Source organism: Miniopterus schreibersii, assembly GCF_964146895.1.
Source record: "Miniopterus schreibersii genome assembly, chromosome: 14".
Taxonomy (NCBI): Eukaryota; Metazoa; Chordata; class Mammalia; order Chiroptera; family Miniopteridae; genus Miniopterus; species Miniopterus schreibersii.
The window spans coordinates 26631112-26649845 of NC_138114.1; the positions used below are offsets into that span (position 1 = coordinate 26631112).

At 41.1% G+C, this 18734-nt stretch overlaps 1 protein-coding gene across 10 annotated transcripts in view; it reads left to right on the forward strand.

Moving 5' to 3' along the window:
• FAM13C (family with sequence similarity 13 member C) overlaps window positions 1-18734 on the forward strand; it is a gene marked incomplete at its 3' end in the record, with an annotated part of 109418 nt that overhangs the window by 21653 nt on the left and 69031 nt on the right. For 4 of the 10 annotated variants that reach the window (XR_014000251.1, XR_014000252.1, XM_081158106.1 and 1 more), the window contains exons 1-2: window positions 14103-14990; window positions 16953-17017. The exons of the other annotated variants lie outside the window; for them this stretch is intronic. Coding sequence is in view for 2 of the 4 variants with exons in the window: in XM_081158106.1 (XP_081014232.1) it covers window positions 14897-14990; window positions 16953-17017 (159 nt within the window). Of the gene's footprint in view, window positions 1-14102; window positions 14991-16952; window positions 17018-18734 lie in introns of those variants that run through there. 10 annotated transcript variants of the gene reach the window in all.

Genomic DNA, 18734 nt, shown 5'->3' on the forward strand with positions numbered 1-18734 from the left:
CTTCAGAGTGCTTTAATTATGTTATTTTATTTAAGAATAATTGTGGTCTTACTCTTGCATGACCTTGGGTTATGCTAGCTAAACCTGTGAGGCTGTAATTAAGAGACATTTTTAAAGTCGATCCAAAAATAATACTTTATGTAGAAAGTCGATTTGACAGTTTGGATATTGTCAGATGTGGAGGCTGGGTTTCTGCATACATAGATATGCAAATTCATATCTTCCTGTACTTGGTGATATTTGTCCACGAGTAGGGCGTTCTTTAGGCAAAGGAAACAGCTTAGCAGGGACTTAGCCTGTCTTGGAGATGGAAGCGAAGCCGTTTGGGAAGTCTGGATAGCAGAAGCATAATGAACTGACATTTGGGGTAACTAAAGATCACCAATCTAAACTTTATCAAACATGGTTAAATATCACTTTGGGACTGAGACATAACATATCAACCTCAAGCCTGAAATTTTAGGCTCCATATTTTCCAAGAGATGTAGCCGCCAGATAAAATATGGGATGCCCAATTAAATTTGAATTTCAGATAAATAACACATAATTTTGTGGTATAAGTATGTCCCATGTAGATAGTGCTTTGAACAGGAACGGGAGTATTGTACAAATAAAAATTATTCCTTGTTTATTGGAAATGCACTTTTAACTGGACATATCTTGTTTTTAGTTACTGAATCAGGCGGCTGTATCAAGAATGAGTGGCATGAACATTTAAAGTCCCTCACCTTCTCCTTGACGTTGTACCCATGTCGAGAGCACTGGGATTTTTATTTTTAAGTTTGATTCTTTTGGGATCATTAAAGAAGTCCTAGGAAGAGAAGTCAGCAGCTTGCCTAGGTCTAGGAGGCTTAGTGCAGTACTTACTTTACATCTTTCGTGTTCAAACAGCATGAAACACTCTGGAAAAAGCAGCCCATTCTCTTGGGATGACAAAGCCTAAAAATTGAATAGAAGTGCAAAGAAGTTTGAAAACCTGCCTTCAAAGTTTGCAGGCCATGTATCCCACTGGACCCTACTTGCCATGAGCAGTGGCCTTCACCAAGTCAATTGAAACGCTGACTTTGATGAGCCTGCTTCTTTGTTAAAATGACCACAAACAGCATGACTGATGCGAGACACAGGCAGAACAATAGCCTTGTGTTTTGGGCATTAATCCTAGTGGAGATGAGCTGCCAGACAGAGGATCGCGGCCCTGAAAATGATTGCTCTCGGCTGACACTAGTGTCGCATGCAAGGATGGCTTTACTATTTTAAGTATTATTTTATTATGTGGTTGACTCCAGGCACAGGTAACTGATGGTCTTTGGGTCATGATGGAACTTTGCCTTCCCAAGCAGCAAAGCGCTGTGCTTGGTTTTGTTATGAATTTTTTTTTTTTTTAAGTAGCTGAGCTCTCTACAACTTTACTGCTTAATAAATTGTAGCCACAATTAGGGGCTTTCTTGCAGGAACAAAGGTGCTCAGCTCCTATTCTTTAGAATGTTCCTTAACATGCCGAACTACAATGTTGCTGAACTACAATGCAATGATTGCTGGGCTTGGTAATGTTGTCGTGTGACAGGGAAATTTCCCAGAGGAAAGGTCATCCCAACCTTAGATTTTTAAGCTTTTCAGCCGTAACTCACATTAAATAACGAAAGGGACACTGTCAAGGTTTAAAGTTCTCTTAATCAGCCTGTCGTTGTGGTGGGGTAAGTGGCCGGCTTTTAGTGTGTTTCATTCTAGAAAACACCGACTGTTCTGAAGGTATGATCTAAAAGATTAACAAACCCCCAGGGGAAATCACTGCATGTTGTGCTGAGGGATCCCTAGGAGGGCCTCATTCCCTGCTACCTCTTCCCTCCCTCAGTTTCTGTCTCCAGTTGTCAGCTCAGCTGTATTGAACCTGACATTTGATTTTCAGAGCTGGTCCTCTGAAAACCCAGATATCTCTCTCTGAAAGACAAAAGGATTGAACAAAAGACCGAATTAATTCAGCTCTAAATAAAAGTAGGCTAATGCTAATGACTTAAGGTTCCTTTGAAAAACTTGTTTATTTATTTTTTTATTGGTTACTTTTAAAGACTTTGACAGCTATAACCTTTCCTACCTGATGTGAAACATCAAGATAGAAATAGAGAAAAAAGATAAAACATAGCACCCTATTAAATTTCTAACTACCCCACTTCCACCTTATGGTAAAAAACAGGATGTAAACTCAGTATATTGGTTCTTAATGTGATGAAGAGTCTGGAGGAGTCAGGGTCTGGAAGTTAGAGCCATCCTTGGGCCATGCACAGGGCGGGAGTCTGGTGAGCTCTGCTGTAGCAGATGCAGTCTTTGGTCTCCAGGGTTTAATGACAGGTGAGGGGCCCAGGCACACAGCTCCCCGACAGGTAAACAGCTCAACGCAGAGACTGGGGTGTGCTCTAAGTAGGCGTCAGGATCAGGAGGAGGCAGGGAACTCACGCTGGAAAAGACGGGTCTGATCTCTGGGCAGTGGATATAAAATTCTAATCACAAAATAATGAAAGCCTTTGCAAATGCCATTTTTAAAGGTTTTTAAAAATCAGAAAATGCAGCAGCTGCAACAGTATTTGAGCATTATTTTATTTTCCTGTCAATGAAATTTTCATTATTTGATTACAAATTATGAAATGACACATGTAGAATTTATTACCGTGTCTGATTGAAATGCCATAACTCTGAACACATTTTTTGTTGTTGTTGACTAGGGTACTTTTGAAGTCAGTTTATATTGGCTTCTTCTTACTTGTGAGCTAATTGCTAAATGTGATTTAACACAGGGCTTTTTAATGTTGTATTCTTTAGGAGTTTTTTCCACGAAAAACAAGACTAAAGAGGGTGTCTTAATACACATACAAATTATCATCTTTCTCCTCATTTCAAAATGTATGATTTTAATACCATCTTTTTTAGTTTTAGTGATTTTGGAACCTACATTCTATTTCAAAGATGGCCTGCCCTACACACATTGACCTGGCCTTTTCTTTCACTTCCCAAACTGTTGGTTTCACTATTAATCCCTTCCTCGGCTTTTGCTTGATTTGCCAACCAGGTTCAGTTACATGGTGTTTCATCAGTGATGCTGGCCCGTGTTATCTGCGCTGACTTTCCTTCCCTTGGACAGAGGACAGAGTGGGCCCCAGGTCCCGGTAGAGTTGAACCTCGCTGCAGGCCACACTCAGATGGGCTTTTCTGGGGATGGAGCAAGGGGGCCAAGCAGTTCATTACATGAAACAGTTGGGTAATTGGAAGTTCCTGGATGTACACTACGGTATTCAACAATCATGCAGTCATTTAGTATCGCGTCAATTATATACATTTTTAGACATGGCTAGTGGATGAGTTGAAGGCTTTCGTCCTCAAACCCAGAATATCTTTCCCAGGTGTTCTTGTCAATATTACCGATATAGCCCTGGTTCAGACCTTCGCTGTCATACCTGGAGAGGTATAATAATTATGAAAATATTACTTCTCAGAGATGGCCATGCAAGCCTTGTCTTTTTAAATCTTTATTGAGGAATGATTGACAAATGTAATTGTATATCTTTAAAGTGTACAACGTGATGATTTGGTATACAAATGTATTGGGGAATGATTTCTAAGGTCAAGATAATTAACACACCCATCACCTCACATGGCTGACTGGTCTTGTGGGTGTGTTTTTTGCTGAGAAGCTTAAGATCTATTCTCAGCAGCTTTCAAGTGTGCAATACCGTATTATTAACTCTAGTCAACTGCACACCACCTTGCCTTGAGTGCCTTATACACATAATTCGATGATCTCATAAGTACCCTGTAAGGTGCTGACACTCTTACTCTCTTCTACAGACGAGGAACCTGAGGCACAGAGAAGCTAAGTAACTTGTACAAGGCAAGGCCACAAAAATTGAATGATAAATTGAATGGTATTACTTACGGTTGTATTAAAAATTGATTCGAGGGGTGAACTAACCATGTTTGGGTCCCTCAATTCACACACAGAAGAGGTTACCACAGATTTTGAATGTTTGGTAGGAGAAGGGCTCAGGAGAAGGAGGGATTGAACCTCACTCTTATTTGTAAGGGATAAGAAGAATATATAATTTTTAATAAAGGAATAAATTACAGAGAGATTTCCTGGCACTTACTGAGGAGTGATGGGAGGGAAATAGAGATATTTTAGTGACTTCCTTTGTCATTAACGGCAGGGCCTCTGTCGGGTAAGTGCTGTGGTTTGGATGCAGTTTGGTATGCTTCATGTGACTTAATTCTGTCAGGCGGTCTGGGAGAGCGTTCCTTTAGGAGTGGCGGTTGGGGCAGTCCTGTGTGGGTATATGCACATGAGCAGAAAGTGGCAAAAGAATCAGTTGTCAGTTTTCTGCAGCTGGTGTTTCTGCTTGTTTTTAGGCTCCTTAGGGAAACTGAGGCAGGTTGATGACCAATCTTTTAGGCTTAGTAGCTGCATCAAAGATGGAGAAGTGGCTACAAAGTATTTAGAAACCAGGTGGAATATATTATCTTAAGGCCTGGCTTTCTTAAAATCACAAATGTCATAGACAATTTGTACTGGGTGTTGATGTTATTGTCGACTTTGGCCATGGTTGGATGGCAAGAGGCAGAGCTCTTGACCTTCAGATTAGGTTTGGAAGTAATAGAGTGATTTAGGACCCGCTCTCTCTTCCTGTAACCACAGATATTGAGGGTGCCTCTGCATGAGGGGCCCAGAACCAGCGTAGCTCTGGGTACAGAGAGAGAGGAGATCTGGTGCGTGTACTTGGGGTGAGTGTATTATCACTGGGGAGACAGTGACAGGAACCATCGGCAGAGTCCTTAATGTGCACCAGGTGAGAGGCAGCCTCTTTTGTCATTGTTTTTCTTTTTTTTTCTTAAGTATGTTTTTATTAATTTTAGAGAGAGAGAAGAAGGGGAGGGATGGAAAGATAGAAAAATTGATGCAAGAGAAACATGGATCGGCTGCCTTCTACATGCCCCCTACTGGGGATCGAGCCTGCAACCCTGGGCATGTGCCTGGACTGGGAATCGAACCAGTGACCTCTTGGTTCAGGGGTCAGTGCTCAACTACTGAGCCACGCTGGCTGTTGTCATTCTGTTTGTGCTTTTGTACTTGGATCCCAGGAAGGCCCCTAGGCTACCCATCTGTGAAATGGTGGATAAGAGTACCCTTCTTCCCATAAAGTTATTCCAACGATTAAATGAGATATCTTTGTAAAGTACTTACTGTAATACCTGTAACTTAGTAAGAGCTCAAAACATATTAGAATATTAGCTCATTAGTATGGTTATTTTATCCTAATATATTGTCATAATGTTGAGAATGAAAAATTCCTATCCTTCTAGGAAAAAACTGATTGTTCTGTGACCATGGTTACCAGTAGCCATCAGAACCTGTTTTATACCTGTTTAAGTTGATCAATAGCAGCAATCATCCATGCTTCGGTAAGCTAACCTGTCAGCGGCAGCAGCCCCACACCCCACCAGTACGCACAGTCTTAAAGCCAGACAGTCAGCAGCAGCGTAACTCTAGTGCTCACGCTCTGCAAGTCAGCCAGTCAACCACATTCTCACTCCAGCTCCGCTTCTGCACCCGTAGGTCAGCTGATGCCCAAACATTCCAGCTTCTGGAGCCTCCCAGGCCCTGAACTTGAAGAGCCTCCAAACCCAATAGAAGATAACGTCTTTCTGCTTTGCTTGGGGAGAATGTCTGTTAAAGTGCAGCTCTCCCTTGCTTATCAAGCAATAAATTCAGCTCTTTGTTCAGATATTGAGTGGGCATCTCTTCCTTCAATGGTGGAAATATGTATAAAGTGCTATAGGATCACAGAGATGGGGCTATATGGAAGAATTCACATGAGAGGTGATTTTTGGTTCAAGTTGTGCAATGGGAGTTTTAATTTAAGTAGAGTAAAATTGCAGTGCAGGGACAGACAGATCTTCTGAGGGAACATACTGTGAGTGAAGACATGAGTGATAATGGCAGTTGAAGGGCTGCCACCTAATTTGTCATCCCTGAACTGTAGGGTGTGCAGAGGGTGAGGTGATGGAAACTAGACTGGAACAGTTTGTAGGGCTGGATTGTAAGGGCCTTGGATTCTATCCCAGGGAGTTTTCCTGTTTTGGTGCTTCTCAAACATTTCTTGAAGTTTCTAGTCTTAACTGCAAAGGCAACTGAACTTTTACCATAAGAGGGAGTTTCTTTGATATCTCTGTGTAGGGGATATTTGTCATTCCATTTTGGCTGCCCAGCATCTGAACTTAGTTGTTGTGCTTGGAGAATTTCCCACAGGAGGGAAAAAAGCAGAATCTTTTTATTTCCACTGTACAAGCTGAAATGCCAACTTTTTCAGCCTTCCTTTCAGCCAGGACAGGGCCACAACCTGGGGTGGGAGTGGATGCAGAACGAGAGGAGGAATGGGTTGTTTGTGGTGGTGGTGGTGGTGGCCGCTGTGCATGGTATAATTGACGCAAACTGCATAACCTATGGCTTTCCATCAATCCTAAAATTCACCTATTCCCAGCATCTTAATATTGCTGAAATCAGGGTGCTATTTACAATCGATGTTGTGATAGAGTTTGATAAGCAGCATTATCTAATTTTTTCCTTGAGAAGTAAAATAGTAAGATGCAGAATGTTCAGTGATGGTAGAAGTATCCATGTTGGATCAGTTCTGAGCATAACTTTAGCCTCTGGTTCTTTAGAGCTTTGGGTTATTTTGTAAGCTTCCCGGTAAATTCATGCTTTTCTTAATTTTTTAAAATTATTTGAAACTTAAAATCCTGACTGGTATAAACATGTCATCTTAAAAAGCCTTTAGAATGATGTAGTTTATTAATATATTTGTTTTAATGGAAACCAATCCCCCCCCCCCCACATCTTCACTTAAATTTGATGTATCAGGAAACTATGCCATGTTAATAACTGATCATTCAACACATTTTTATTGAGAAACTCTATGTGATATTATGGAGCATGAGTCCAGTGCAGGCCTGGCCCTCATGGACCATTTATTCCAATATGTATTTTGTGGGCTTGCATGTCCCTGGCACCAGGACCTAATGCCTGCCATTCCTACCCTGGGGACTTGAGCCCAGGGTAAGAAGCACAGTGCAGGCAACCGGGAGCTGGTAGGTATTTTAACTTTCTGATTTGCAGAACACTTCTTATGGGCTTTCTTCAGTTATTCTCATAATCATTCATTTGGTATAATCCTGTCTTGAAGTTCTATGGAAACTAATTTGGAGCAGGGAGCGGTGGCATTTGGGTTTGAGACGCCAGTTATCTCTCGAGCTCCAGATGCTTATGCATTCATGTGTTCCGAGTGGTAAGCTCTTTCTACATCCCATATAATTGTCGGGTTTCCAAATTAAAAACTTCCTCAGCATGAGTGGTGCTACAATTAGTATTTGGATCTAATAGGTCCTTCTAAGACTTTTTCCATGTCGACATAAAAACTTTTTCATGGATTGTCTTTACTTGGAATATGCAATTCAGTTCACATGTGTCAGTTGATCTTATTGTGTAGAAGGAATCATCCTTTTTAGAGACCCCCTTTGAAGCAAAAAGTTTACATATTTTACTTGTGGCTGAAGAGTCTGATAAAAGACTTAGAGGTAAACAGTCCCAATCACTGTAAAATAGGAAATTAGACGTAGAGGTTGTTCTTATGGATTTTGATAAGAGAAGGCGTGACCTCTGGAGAGGGTCCTGGTTTGTGTTAACATTGTGGATAAAGATCTTTCAGGAAGGAGCTACTATTTGCACCTTTGTGGGATCCTCCAAAGTCTAGTATCTGGGGTATTATCAAGGGCACCTAACATCAAAAACTTGGCTGTAACTACTGTTAAAATAAACGAGACGCCATAAAGTAAATGAATGTTAGGCATTCAGAAGATACCATTATTATTATTATTATTTAGATATATCTTTTATTGATTTTTCGAGAGAGGAAGGGAGAGGGAGAGAGAGAGAGAGAAACATCAATGATGAGAGAGTCACTGATCAGCTGCCTCCTCACACCCCCGACTGGGGATCAAGTCGGCAGCCCGGGCCTGTGCCCTGACGGGGAATTGAACTGCGATCTCCTGGATCCTAGGCCAATGCTCAACCGCTGAGCCACGCCCGGCTGAGCCCATTATTTTTTATATGTCTATTCTCTTTAAATATCTTAGAATAATTTTCTTGCTAAGATTTACTTTCTTACTGCTGTTAATTTAATTTTAATCTGAGATAGTGCGGTATGTATTTTATTTTCACCTCAATTTATTTCAATTCCAGTTATAAAATGCTTTTTAAAATGAGGTTCTGTGAAATCAAAATTTATCTAGGCATTTCTAGTTTCTGAGGTATTTTCCCTCCTTCCACTGCCTTCCATAATCTCCCTCAAAAGAAAACCAAAACCAAAAGCAGAGCCATGTATTTTGATGATGGGAGAGATCAGATGCTTCTACAAAGTCTTTTTAAAAGGAGAACGTTGGAATGACGAGTCTCCCGCATGTTAACCGTTCCTCTTGGTGAGGACACTCAGACTTTCCTCAAAGTCCTCCATGACTGGTTCAACAGAATGAATGGCACATGTCCCTTGTTAATACAAGAACGTGTTTACAGCCCAGCACTGAAAGCTGTGAAACACCCTTGTCTAAAATGCTGTGTTTTTTCAGCACTTGGATGGAGTTTCCTATTCCACGGGCAGACCTCAAGCTTTCATTTGTTCAGAATTTGTAAGAAAAGTTCTGGGTTGAATTGTACATGACCATCTATAAAGAATTGTTAGACATCATAATAATGTAGAGAGGAGAAGCACTTAAAGCTCTGATCCTTTCCAGGTACTTAGATGCCCTCATTTAAGAAACACCCTCGATAAATTATGCTAATGGATGGGAAAGTGGTTCGAAAAGTTTACGTACTGCAAATGCAAGTTGCTCTTGGTATTTGGCTATTTCTGGTGAAGTCAGTCAAACAGCTGTTTAAGGCCCTTCCTTAGGCCAAACTCTCTTAGCCTCATTCCAGTTACAGAAATGAGTGTGCAATCAAGAGAAACTGGCATTTCGGTTAAAATATTTTGTGGCTCCTACTTTCCAGAAATTTAAACTGGCATTTTCCTTAAATTAGTCCCAATCTTTAGAGTTGTTTTTTGTTTGTTTGTTTTTTATGCTGTGGAAGTGTGTGTGGGGGGGTGAAGGGGCGGGGTTATGTTTCTCAAATCCACAAAAGACTGCTCCTTATCAACAGGCACCGGTGCTCAGTGGGCAAGTTATGACTGACTGAATCAACAGATACAGGGTGTCCCCCAAAAAGTGTACACACTTTAACAGCTGATAGCTCAGTTTAAAAAATGAAATGTATTTTAATCAACACTACCTTTATAATTATTCAGAATGTGTGTATACAGTTTTGGGGGAAACCCTATAGTTTGTAAGGTGTTGAAGCACTTTGAGAAATTTAAAAAATGCAAGGCAAAGACATCCTCCTTTGGAGTGCTCACATTTTAACTTAGGGGACTTAAGCCAAGCACACAGATTCTGTCTATAGTGCAAAACAAGACCATATGGGATTAAACACACTGAGAATGAGAGGAGAGTCCAGAGGAGAGAGACAGGACTGTTTTTTGTGGCCTCAAGTCATCAGAGGAGATGAGATTTGAGGGGGACCACCCAGGACCTATGGGATATGGTATGGACTGCATGTTTGCATTCCCCCAAAATCATATGTTGAAACCATAATTCCCAATGTGATGGGACTTGGAGATGGGGGCCTTTGGGAGATGGGTTAGTGCCCTAAGAAGAAGATCCACGAGAGAGCTTGCGTCCTGTCTCTGTGTCATATGGCAAGACGGCTACATCTGCAAGCCAGGATGAAGGCCCTCACTGGGAATGGAGTTGGCTGGCCCTTGATCTTGGACTTCCCAGCGACCAGAACTGTGAGAAATACATTTCTGTTGTTTAAGCCACCCAGTCCATGGTATTTGTGTTATAGCAGCCTGAACTAAGATAGGATATAAATGAAATGAGAGTAAGGCAGGCATTCCTGGAATGAGGAAACTGCACTGGAATGAGGTCAGAGCGCAAAGGGATCTCCTCAGAAGACATTTTGCATCCCGTGGTGCTCTTAGTCTTATGCATTCAGTCATCCATTATTATTATAGAAGGTTGGAAATGGGGAGGAATCTGTGTTGACTTAGCAAAAACCTTGAACTTTCTTCTTTTTGTCATTTTCCTGAGTGTCATTTTCCTGCTTGTCATTATAGTCCCCCAGCTAGGACTGTCCCTGGCACTGTAGAAACTATTCAGGAAATATTGTAATAAATTGCTACCAAGGAACCACAGAGTTTGTTAATAACTAGAATTGGAAGGCCCCCTCTGCCCCACTGCTCATTGAGCGTGGAGCTTCCTCAGAGACTGAGGATCCCTAATTCTCCTTGAGCCTTACGTTAGTGGAGAAGCTCCAGGAGCTGGGATAATTGTTGTGATGGTAATTTTGGATTTTTCTCATGACTGCCTTGGGAATAGAAGAGTAATTTGATGCTTGCTAAACTAAATAAAATAAACAAGGGAGCTCATGAAATGAAACATTGAGGGATATCTGAAAGCAAAGAATAACAGTTTAGTAATTTCAGAAAATAACACGGTAGAGCTTCCGTAGCAACAGGCTGTTCATTTTCTCAGTGAAAAGGGTAATAGAAGGTGGGTTGTTGTTTTTCCTGGGAAGGTGATGCTCAATAGTAAATGGTATTTAAAGGGAGATGATTTAAATATACATAAATATTTAATTTATATTAAAATCACAGAAATGAACACTTCTGATTCTTAAAATTATAGTAATCTTTTAGAAGTCAAAATAAGTCCCTAGTTTCTATAATAAGCTTGACAGTCCATTTAGCTGAGAAGGGAGTACAGACTTGATGAAGCTGTGCCTTTCCTTCATGCCTCTGCTCTGGATATGACCAAGTACTAGTAGGAACGCTTAAGCTTGTGTTGCCATATTTATTGGTGCTGACTCTCTGCTCCAATTATCCCATTTGGTCATGATTTTTGACTCCTTGCTGAAAATTATATATCTTTTTAATTTTGTTTAGTATTTTTATTTTTTTATTGAATTTATTGGGATGACATTGGTTAGTAAACTTAGGTTTTAGGTGTACAATTCTATAATACATTATCTGTATATTGTATTGTGTGTTCACCACCCAAGTCAAGTCTCTTTCCATCACCATTTAGCCCCCCTTTAGCTTCTTCTGCCTTCCCCCACACCTCATTTCCTCTGGTAATCACCACACTGTTGTCTATGAAGTTTTTGGGTTTTTTTGTTTTGTTTTGTTTTGTTTTGTTTTGTTTTTGCTTAATCCCTTAACTGTTTTATATAAAGAAAATTATATATCTTTATTAAAATTTAACATAAGGAGACTGGAAGAAACAGTGGCGCCTATTTTAAAGAACACTATAGCATCGTCAGACAGAAGTCATATAGTTGAGTGCATTTATACAATATTTAATGTTCCTTTTATTGTTTACCCTAAGTTAAAATACTTTAGCATTCCATTCATTAATACAATGGGGTCAGGTAATAGCTTCCTCTTTGCATTTTTCTTCCCATCTCTCTTTTGTGGTCTTCTTTACAATCTCCTTTTTATCTGCCTGTCTCTTAAATGTTTTTAAAATGAAGTATTCTTATTTTAAATTATACAAGCAATACGGACTCATTGAACAATTCAAGCAATAGAGTAGTTTATAAATTAATGTGTCCTGCAAAAAATAAGTACACAATTGCACACTCACACACATACACATATTTGTTCTTCCCTTTCACCCCTCCACATGGACTTTAGTAAAATAGTATATAGTATATAGTATATATACTATTTTGCAGCTTGATTTTTAAGTTAATAATATATTATCAGTCCGTAAATATCAGCATTTCTCAGAGTTCTCTTCCAGGTTTTCTCTTCTTTCTCTGCTTTCTCTGAATGGTGTTATACCACTTGTAGTCATCTTCATGCTCATTCCCAAATATTCCCAGCCCCGGTCTGTCTCTGGGTCTCCAGCTCATCTATTTATCATTGCCTACTTGGATGCCTCATGGGCACTAATACCCAACTCTCCCCTAACATTCCTGCTCTTCCTTTCTCCATCTCAGGGAGCAGCCATATATATGTATATATTGATATCCAGAGAGAGAGGAAGGGAGAGAGAGAAACATCAATGTGAGAGTGAAACTGCATAATGCTATCAGGGATCAAGCCCAAAACCCAGGCATGTGCCCTAACCAGGAATCGAACCAGCAACCTTTTGATACATAGGACAATGCCCAACCAACTGAGCCACTCCGGCCAGGGCAGGGAGCATTTTCCCATTTCATCCCATTTTCCAAGCTAGAGTTGGCATCATCTTCAGTCCTTTTTTTCTCATTCAACCACATCCTGTCAATCACCAGGCCTATTGTTTCTACCTCTTTAATATCTCTTAAACCAATCAGTTTTTCTCCATTGTGGCACCTCTGTAATGCCAAGCACCTCTTGCTTGGGGTGCTCTAATTATCTAACTGCCCTCCCTCCTTTCACTTTCCCTCCTCACCTTCTAATATATTTGCTTCCCAGGCCTAGGTGATTTTTCTCTCGTGCAAATCTAAACATGTCTTACTTATAATATTCAGTGACGCCATTGCCTTTGGAATAAAGCCAGATCAGGTTCATGTGATCTGGCCTCTGCCTGTGCCTGGCCTGCCTCATTGGTCACCATCCCCAGCTATGTTTGACTCTAACCCCGAACACAGTCGGCCACTTGAGTTCCTTGAGCATGCCATGCTCTCACGCACACACCTTTGCCTCGGTACATTCCGTCTCCTCATCTCCCTGCTTCACCCTTTAGGCCGCTTGGATGCTTCTCCCACAAACTGAGTTGGGCATCATTCCTGTATGTTCCCAGAGTGTCTCACACTTATCTTTCTCCTGTTGTAGCATTGAGCATACTACACCGTAATTGCCTGGGTTAGGTTTGTGTGTCCCTCCCCTCACTAGCACCACCACCATTCCCCTACCAGAGTGTGAGCTCCCTGAGGGCAGGAACTAGGAAGAGCATCGAGTGTAGCACCTGTTAGGAACCACATGTTTGAACAACAATGAATGTAGTCTGAAACCCATAAAGCTGAAGAGATGGCCTGTTCCAGAATCCCCAGTGTTAAAATGGTTAAGTCAGAAGCTCCACATGCTTTGAGGGATCAGGCTGGTTCCAAGGTCAGGGTAAACACTTTTCAGGGCCTGGGCATGGCAGTTTGGGATACCAGTGCTTTAGGGAGTAGAGCGAAGGGATCATGACCAGAATCTGCTTGCCTTCTGCTTTCCTTTAAGCTTTGTCCTGTTTGGGGTCTTCTGTAGACTCAGTGACACGTTACAATTGGAGTGAGTTGGAGAGTTGGAGGCTTGTACATGTCCTCAGTCCTCAGTGGTGCAGAAGCAGAAATGTGAGAATTCTTGGAGTGAGGGAATTAGATTTTGCATAGTCACAACACCCAGGGCGGCTAATCTTGCCTGTCTCACAGCTGGTTAATCCTTCCACTTCCCCACCTGCCTCCAACCCCAGTTTGTGCAAGCTCATTAAAGGAAGACCTCCCTTTCTTTGTGAGTTGTCTCACTTCAGAGTGTCCGTGTCCTTTATCCAGTGCTATAGAGGAGAAAAAAGAAATACCATTGAGAACCCACATGCCTTGTGACTCTTTTATATTCTATTGTATGTGCTAATGACCGCCCACCCCAGCTGTTATATTTTGTTAAATGTGACTGTGCTCATGCTGATTTGCACAGGATACTTCTCAGCTCTATTGTGATAAAGTTAATTTGTATATCGGGACCCAGCAAATGGAGGCTGCCCCAGTGGCCCAGCCCACATCACCAATCTAAACCAAAGTCAGCCTGCATTTACTGGAAACACCTGTCAAGGATATTCAGCATACACCAGTCGTGGCCCCCCAGCTCAGCTTTAGCTGGTTTGCCTCACCATAGCCCAGGACCTGCGGCTTTATAAGGAGATCCCGGCCGCCCAGCCAATCACGCCCTGCTGCCGTGTTGCCACTTCTAAATAAAACTCGCTCTTGCCCAACATCCCTCGGGAAGGGTGCCTCTCTGCTGGCGAGGCCCGTACTCCCCCAATCCATGGATTGTTTTCCCGTGAATAAAGGACATCAAACTCGTTACTAAATTGTTTGGTTTTGTCACTTGACCGTTTGGCAATGAGATGGGACCCAGGGACAGCTGCTGAAGATTCCAGGACGGCTCCTGGATGCAGGTGAAGGTCCCCTTGGAGCCTTTTGGTTTGCTGCCTGCTGGGCCGCCCTCCGGAATCTCCGGTAAGCTGCTCTTGGATGGAGCTCCGTTTATTTTTCATTCTGAGCTCCTCGAGTTTGTTTGTTCTAATCCTTCCGGGTGGAAAATTGGGGTGTGAGAGACTCCAGAAATCCTAGAATCTCTCTCCCTGGGAAGAGCACTCCACCTTTGCTAGGCTCTGTACTTCCCCCAATCCATGGATTGTATTCCCTTTAATAAAGGACATCAAGCTCATTACTAAATTTTTAGTTTTATCATTTGACAGTAGTAAATTTGGGATGTTGAAACAGTGCAGAGAACTCTGAATTTGGGTTTTAAAGTTTAGAATTAGGATCTGGGTTCTCTAGCTCACTCGCATGATGCAGTGTGGTCTTATTTTATGTAATTTTGAATTAAATATTGAATATAAAGTAAGTTTCTCAATGCAAACAATTTGAATTCATGCAGTGCTTCCCCCAAACTTAACAAGATTTGCATAATTTCTAAGCCCTTCGGGCCTACTGAATAATAAGCTGTGTTTATTTTATTGAAATATTTCCACTTTCGCTAGTGAACAGAAATACCCAATATCTTCTGTCATGGGAATAGTCTTAAATTACATAAATCTCAGTCAGATTTTGCAGGGTCTTCAGGAAGGCATCTCTTGCATAAAAAACAGTCTGTTTGGCCTGGGTAAGTCATCTCTCTTGTCTTCACTTGTTTGTTCTCACTGGGGAAAACTGGTAAAGAGTAAAATCCACCGGGTAGTTTTAGATGAAGAAATGTAGGTTTAAAAAAGTGCCTAGTTTAGTGGTTGGTGTTGATCAGGCAGTTAGCAAATGTTATTCGGTTTGGAAAGTGGAAAAGATAGACAACATAATTTGAATGTCTGTTTTCTACTAGGAGTGCTGCAACTGTAAGCAGTAAACTGGGGGATATCTCTGCATTACAGATATGGAAATAGGATCGGGGAGATCCTATTTTGTGGATCTGTGTGGGTTTTGAACCAATGCCAGTCTTCCTCCATGATTTATTTCTGTGTTGAAATAGTGATTAAGGTAGGCAGACATTATTTAAAAAATAGGCCCGAAGAAAGTTTTCTTGGTTTCCTGTTTCTTAAAGGGCCAGAACATTTTAAATACAGGCATTACTCGTTATATTGTGTTTGGCTTTATTGCACTTCACAGATGTCGCGTTTTTTTGCAAATTGAAGGCAGGACCCTCCAGCAGCAAATAGATTACAAATTGCTTTATTGCAATGGTCTGGAACCAAACCTGCAATATTTCAAGCTTTGCCTATAATAGTCAGGCACACAATTTTAAAAGTCAATTTAAATCAGCGTTTCCAGGGCCTCCTTTCTTCCAATTATTAAATGAAGGTAATAATCCAATAGTTATTTTAATCGGGGGTAAAGGTCTTTAAAATTCCCAAATTCAAAAGGACTTGAAGTCACTTTTACAGACATAAACAGGTTTAAGGTTAAAGGAACGCTAGAGTGATCTAGGAATAGATAGATTTATAACAACCCTTGTTTGATCTAAGCGCTGAATATATATGCTTTTCTAAAGTATGGAGATATCAGATGTATTAATCATGTAGTAATTAGAGCTCTGGGGAGAACATGCTCTCATACATGCAAGGTATTGCTATTGGCAATGGAGTGATTAGTTATAAAACTGTTTAATTAAAAATTTAAGCCAGCGGTTGAAGAAAATATTTGATCAATTTTGGAGTAGAATGGAGACGAATAAAATAAAGTGAGAAGATGGGAAAAGTTAATGTTTTGGTTGACCATGTTTTGGAAGAAAGATTTAGAGGATGCATTTTTCCTGGAGGCCCAAGGGTAACATTCTGATTTGGGCAAACTAGGGATTAGGCAGGGCCTGGGATGAGAATGGAAATTTTTCTTTCTCTGGGCCTTGCCTCCGTACACATTGGGGAACTTGTAAGGGCCTGAAGATAGTGGCCATGCTGCTGGATCAGAACTAAATTCTCAAGGTCTGCGAGAGTCAGCTGAACTTGCTGAAAGCCTAACAAGGACAAATTGTATTTCACCATTTCTGCTTAGGGTTAGCTAATGTTTCCTCACCTCAGCTGGGGCTTTGAGCCTCTCAACATAACAGACAGCTTCTCTCCTAGCCTCTGCTTATGAATCAGAAAATAACCTAAATAAAATTTGTTTTATGGACAGCTTTCTCATGAAGTATCCCAGTGCTTAGGCGATTTAACTGCTCCTGCATATAGTAGAGAAGCAACAGATCACTGAGGCTGGGCTTTTGACATGCGGGAGCTGAGTCAAAGGGTAGAGGAGGGTGCCTGGGAGCAGGTGCCCATCCAGGCGACGCCTGGCCAGGTGGCAGGAGGTCAGGCCTGGAGGAGAGGGTCTTGGCTTCTCCTTCCCTCATTCCCCTTGGTCAGCTTGGACCTGCCATTTGATAAATTCATTAACACAGAAGTGAGCAAGCTAGAGTCTTTCCTCTTACACTTTAGCCTTTGTCAGAGTAGATTTTAAAAGTTCTTTGGGGGCAGGGATGCCTTATTCACTATATAACCCCCTTAACTATCAACATCCTTGGTATGTAGTAGGTGATTTTTTTTTTTAAGTAAAAATATCTTAATTATTTCAAGATAAACACTCTGCTTTAATGTTCTAGAATTTTTGAACTGCGTGTTACAGCAGATTCCGAACAAAGATGTAATGAAGCTTAAGTGGGCAAAGGTAATTGAATATTTTCTTTATATCTTGTCCAGATGTTGTCACCTGGGGCGGGAGCTGGGGAGAATATGTTAACTCTCAATCATCCACAAGTGCATTATGTACCATAAGGGCTTTCTTTGGCAGTCCTCCTTAACCTTGTCACTGGCAAGGTGGTGGAATCCAACTGGAATAGAGATGTGAGCTCACCAGGAGGGTGAGTCCCGCTTTCTCATGTGTCTGTTATAAAACCAGATAAATATGGTTGAGTATTATGGCTCTCATTTTGTATTTTTTCCTTTATATCCTTATGAATAAGTGATAATTGGCAACACAATATCTTGAAAGCTACTGTTATATTAATTTAATAAGTACAGTATTCCCTTACTGTTTGCCTTCCTCCTTTGAGGGAAAGTATAAAATTATTTTTAGACGCTGGCCAGGTAGCTCAGTTGGTTAGAGCATCATCCTGATGAACTAAGGCTGTGGGTTTGATCCCTGGTCAGGGCATATGCACAAATCAACAATGAATGCATAACTAAGTGGAACAACAAATTGATGTTTCTCTCTCTGAAATCAATAAATAAAAATTAAAAAAAATATTTTTAAAAACTGGGGCAAATAAGGATTGTGGTTCACTACCCTATTTGCTATGAGGTTATGGTATCTTCCAAATTAGACTCTTGAAGTTGCTTTTCTTGTGTGTCTCCTTGCTAAGACTTCCCTTGTGTCACTTACAGCACCATGCTCTCTCTGCTGGGCATGGTATATAATTCCTTGATGCCAACACACACCTTTCACACTCTAGCTTTTCTCATAGCTGCCCACACCTTAAATTGATGGATGCATTTAGTGTGGCATTTTTTTCCCCTAAGAAGCCGTTACTTAATCAAACTGATGGCTTTTATAATTGGTGGAATCTTAGAATAGAGGAAAGGTAGTGGTGTTTTAATTATCTATAGCCGTGTAACAAGTAACCCTAAAACTTAAAATAACAGTGATCATTTATTACCCCTCATGGTTTCTGTGAATCAGGAATTCACTTAGGGCACAGTAGGGAGGTCTTGTCTCTGCTCCATACTGTCTGGGGCCTCAGCTGGAAGGTGTGTAGCCTCCAAGTCAGAATCACCTGAAGGCTCATTGATACCCAGGTGAGCTTTGCTGGGACTCTTAGTCAACATAGGACTATTCCATGAAGAGACAATGGAGAGGAAGTGACTAAACTGAAAATCTTTGTTTTTCTTATGAACAAAAGAACTTCCAAACTCATAGGAGCTTTGAAAGGAAGAACCCATTTGGCACTTTCTGAGAGAGGCTGAACTTTGGTTCTGATCTTGGAGTTTTGGAGATCAGCAGTTTGGAGGATTGATTACTTAACATTTTGTCATTGGAAAGAGCAGCAGTACAATTAAGCCTATATTTTGCATCAGGTCTACTCTGTTGGTTAGTATTTAGGATGACTTATACCAAACTCTACTTCTTCCCGAACTCTCCATGCCATCTCTAAGTTTTAAATTCTAGGCGAGCAGAAGCAGCATTGTTGACAGTGCCATTTCCCCCCCAACTTGCTTGTCAGCTGTCCACAAATACTCCCATCCACCCATGCCAGGGAAATGTTCTGTTTTTTTGCAGTGCTTTGAGATCTCTGACTTGAGCAGATTAGGCAGCAGCTTCTTCAGAGCCCTTCTTATTTATTTCTAAAATGAATTGTAAAATCCAGAGGAGTCCAGGAGTTTGTGGC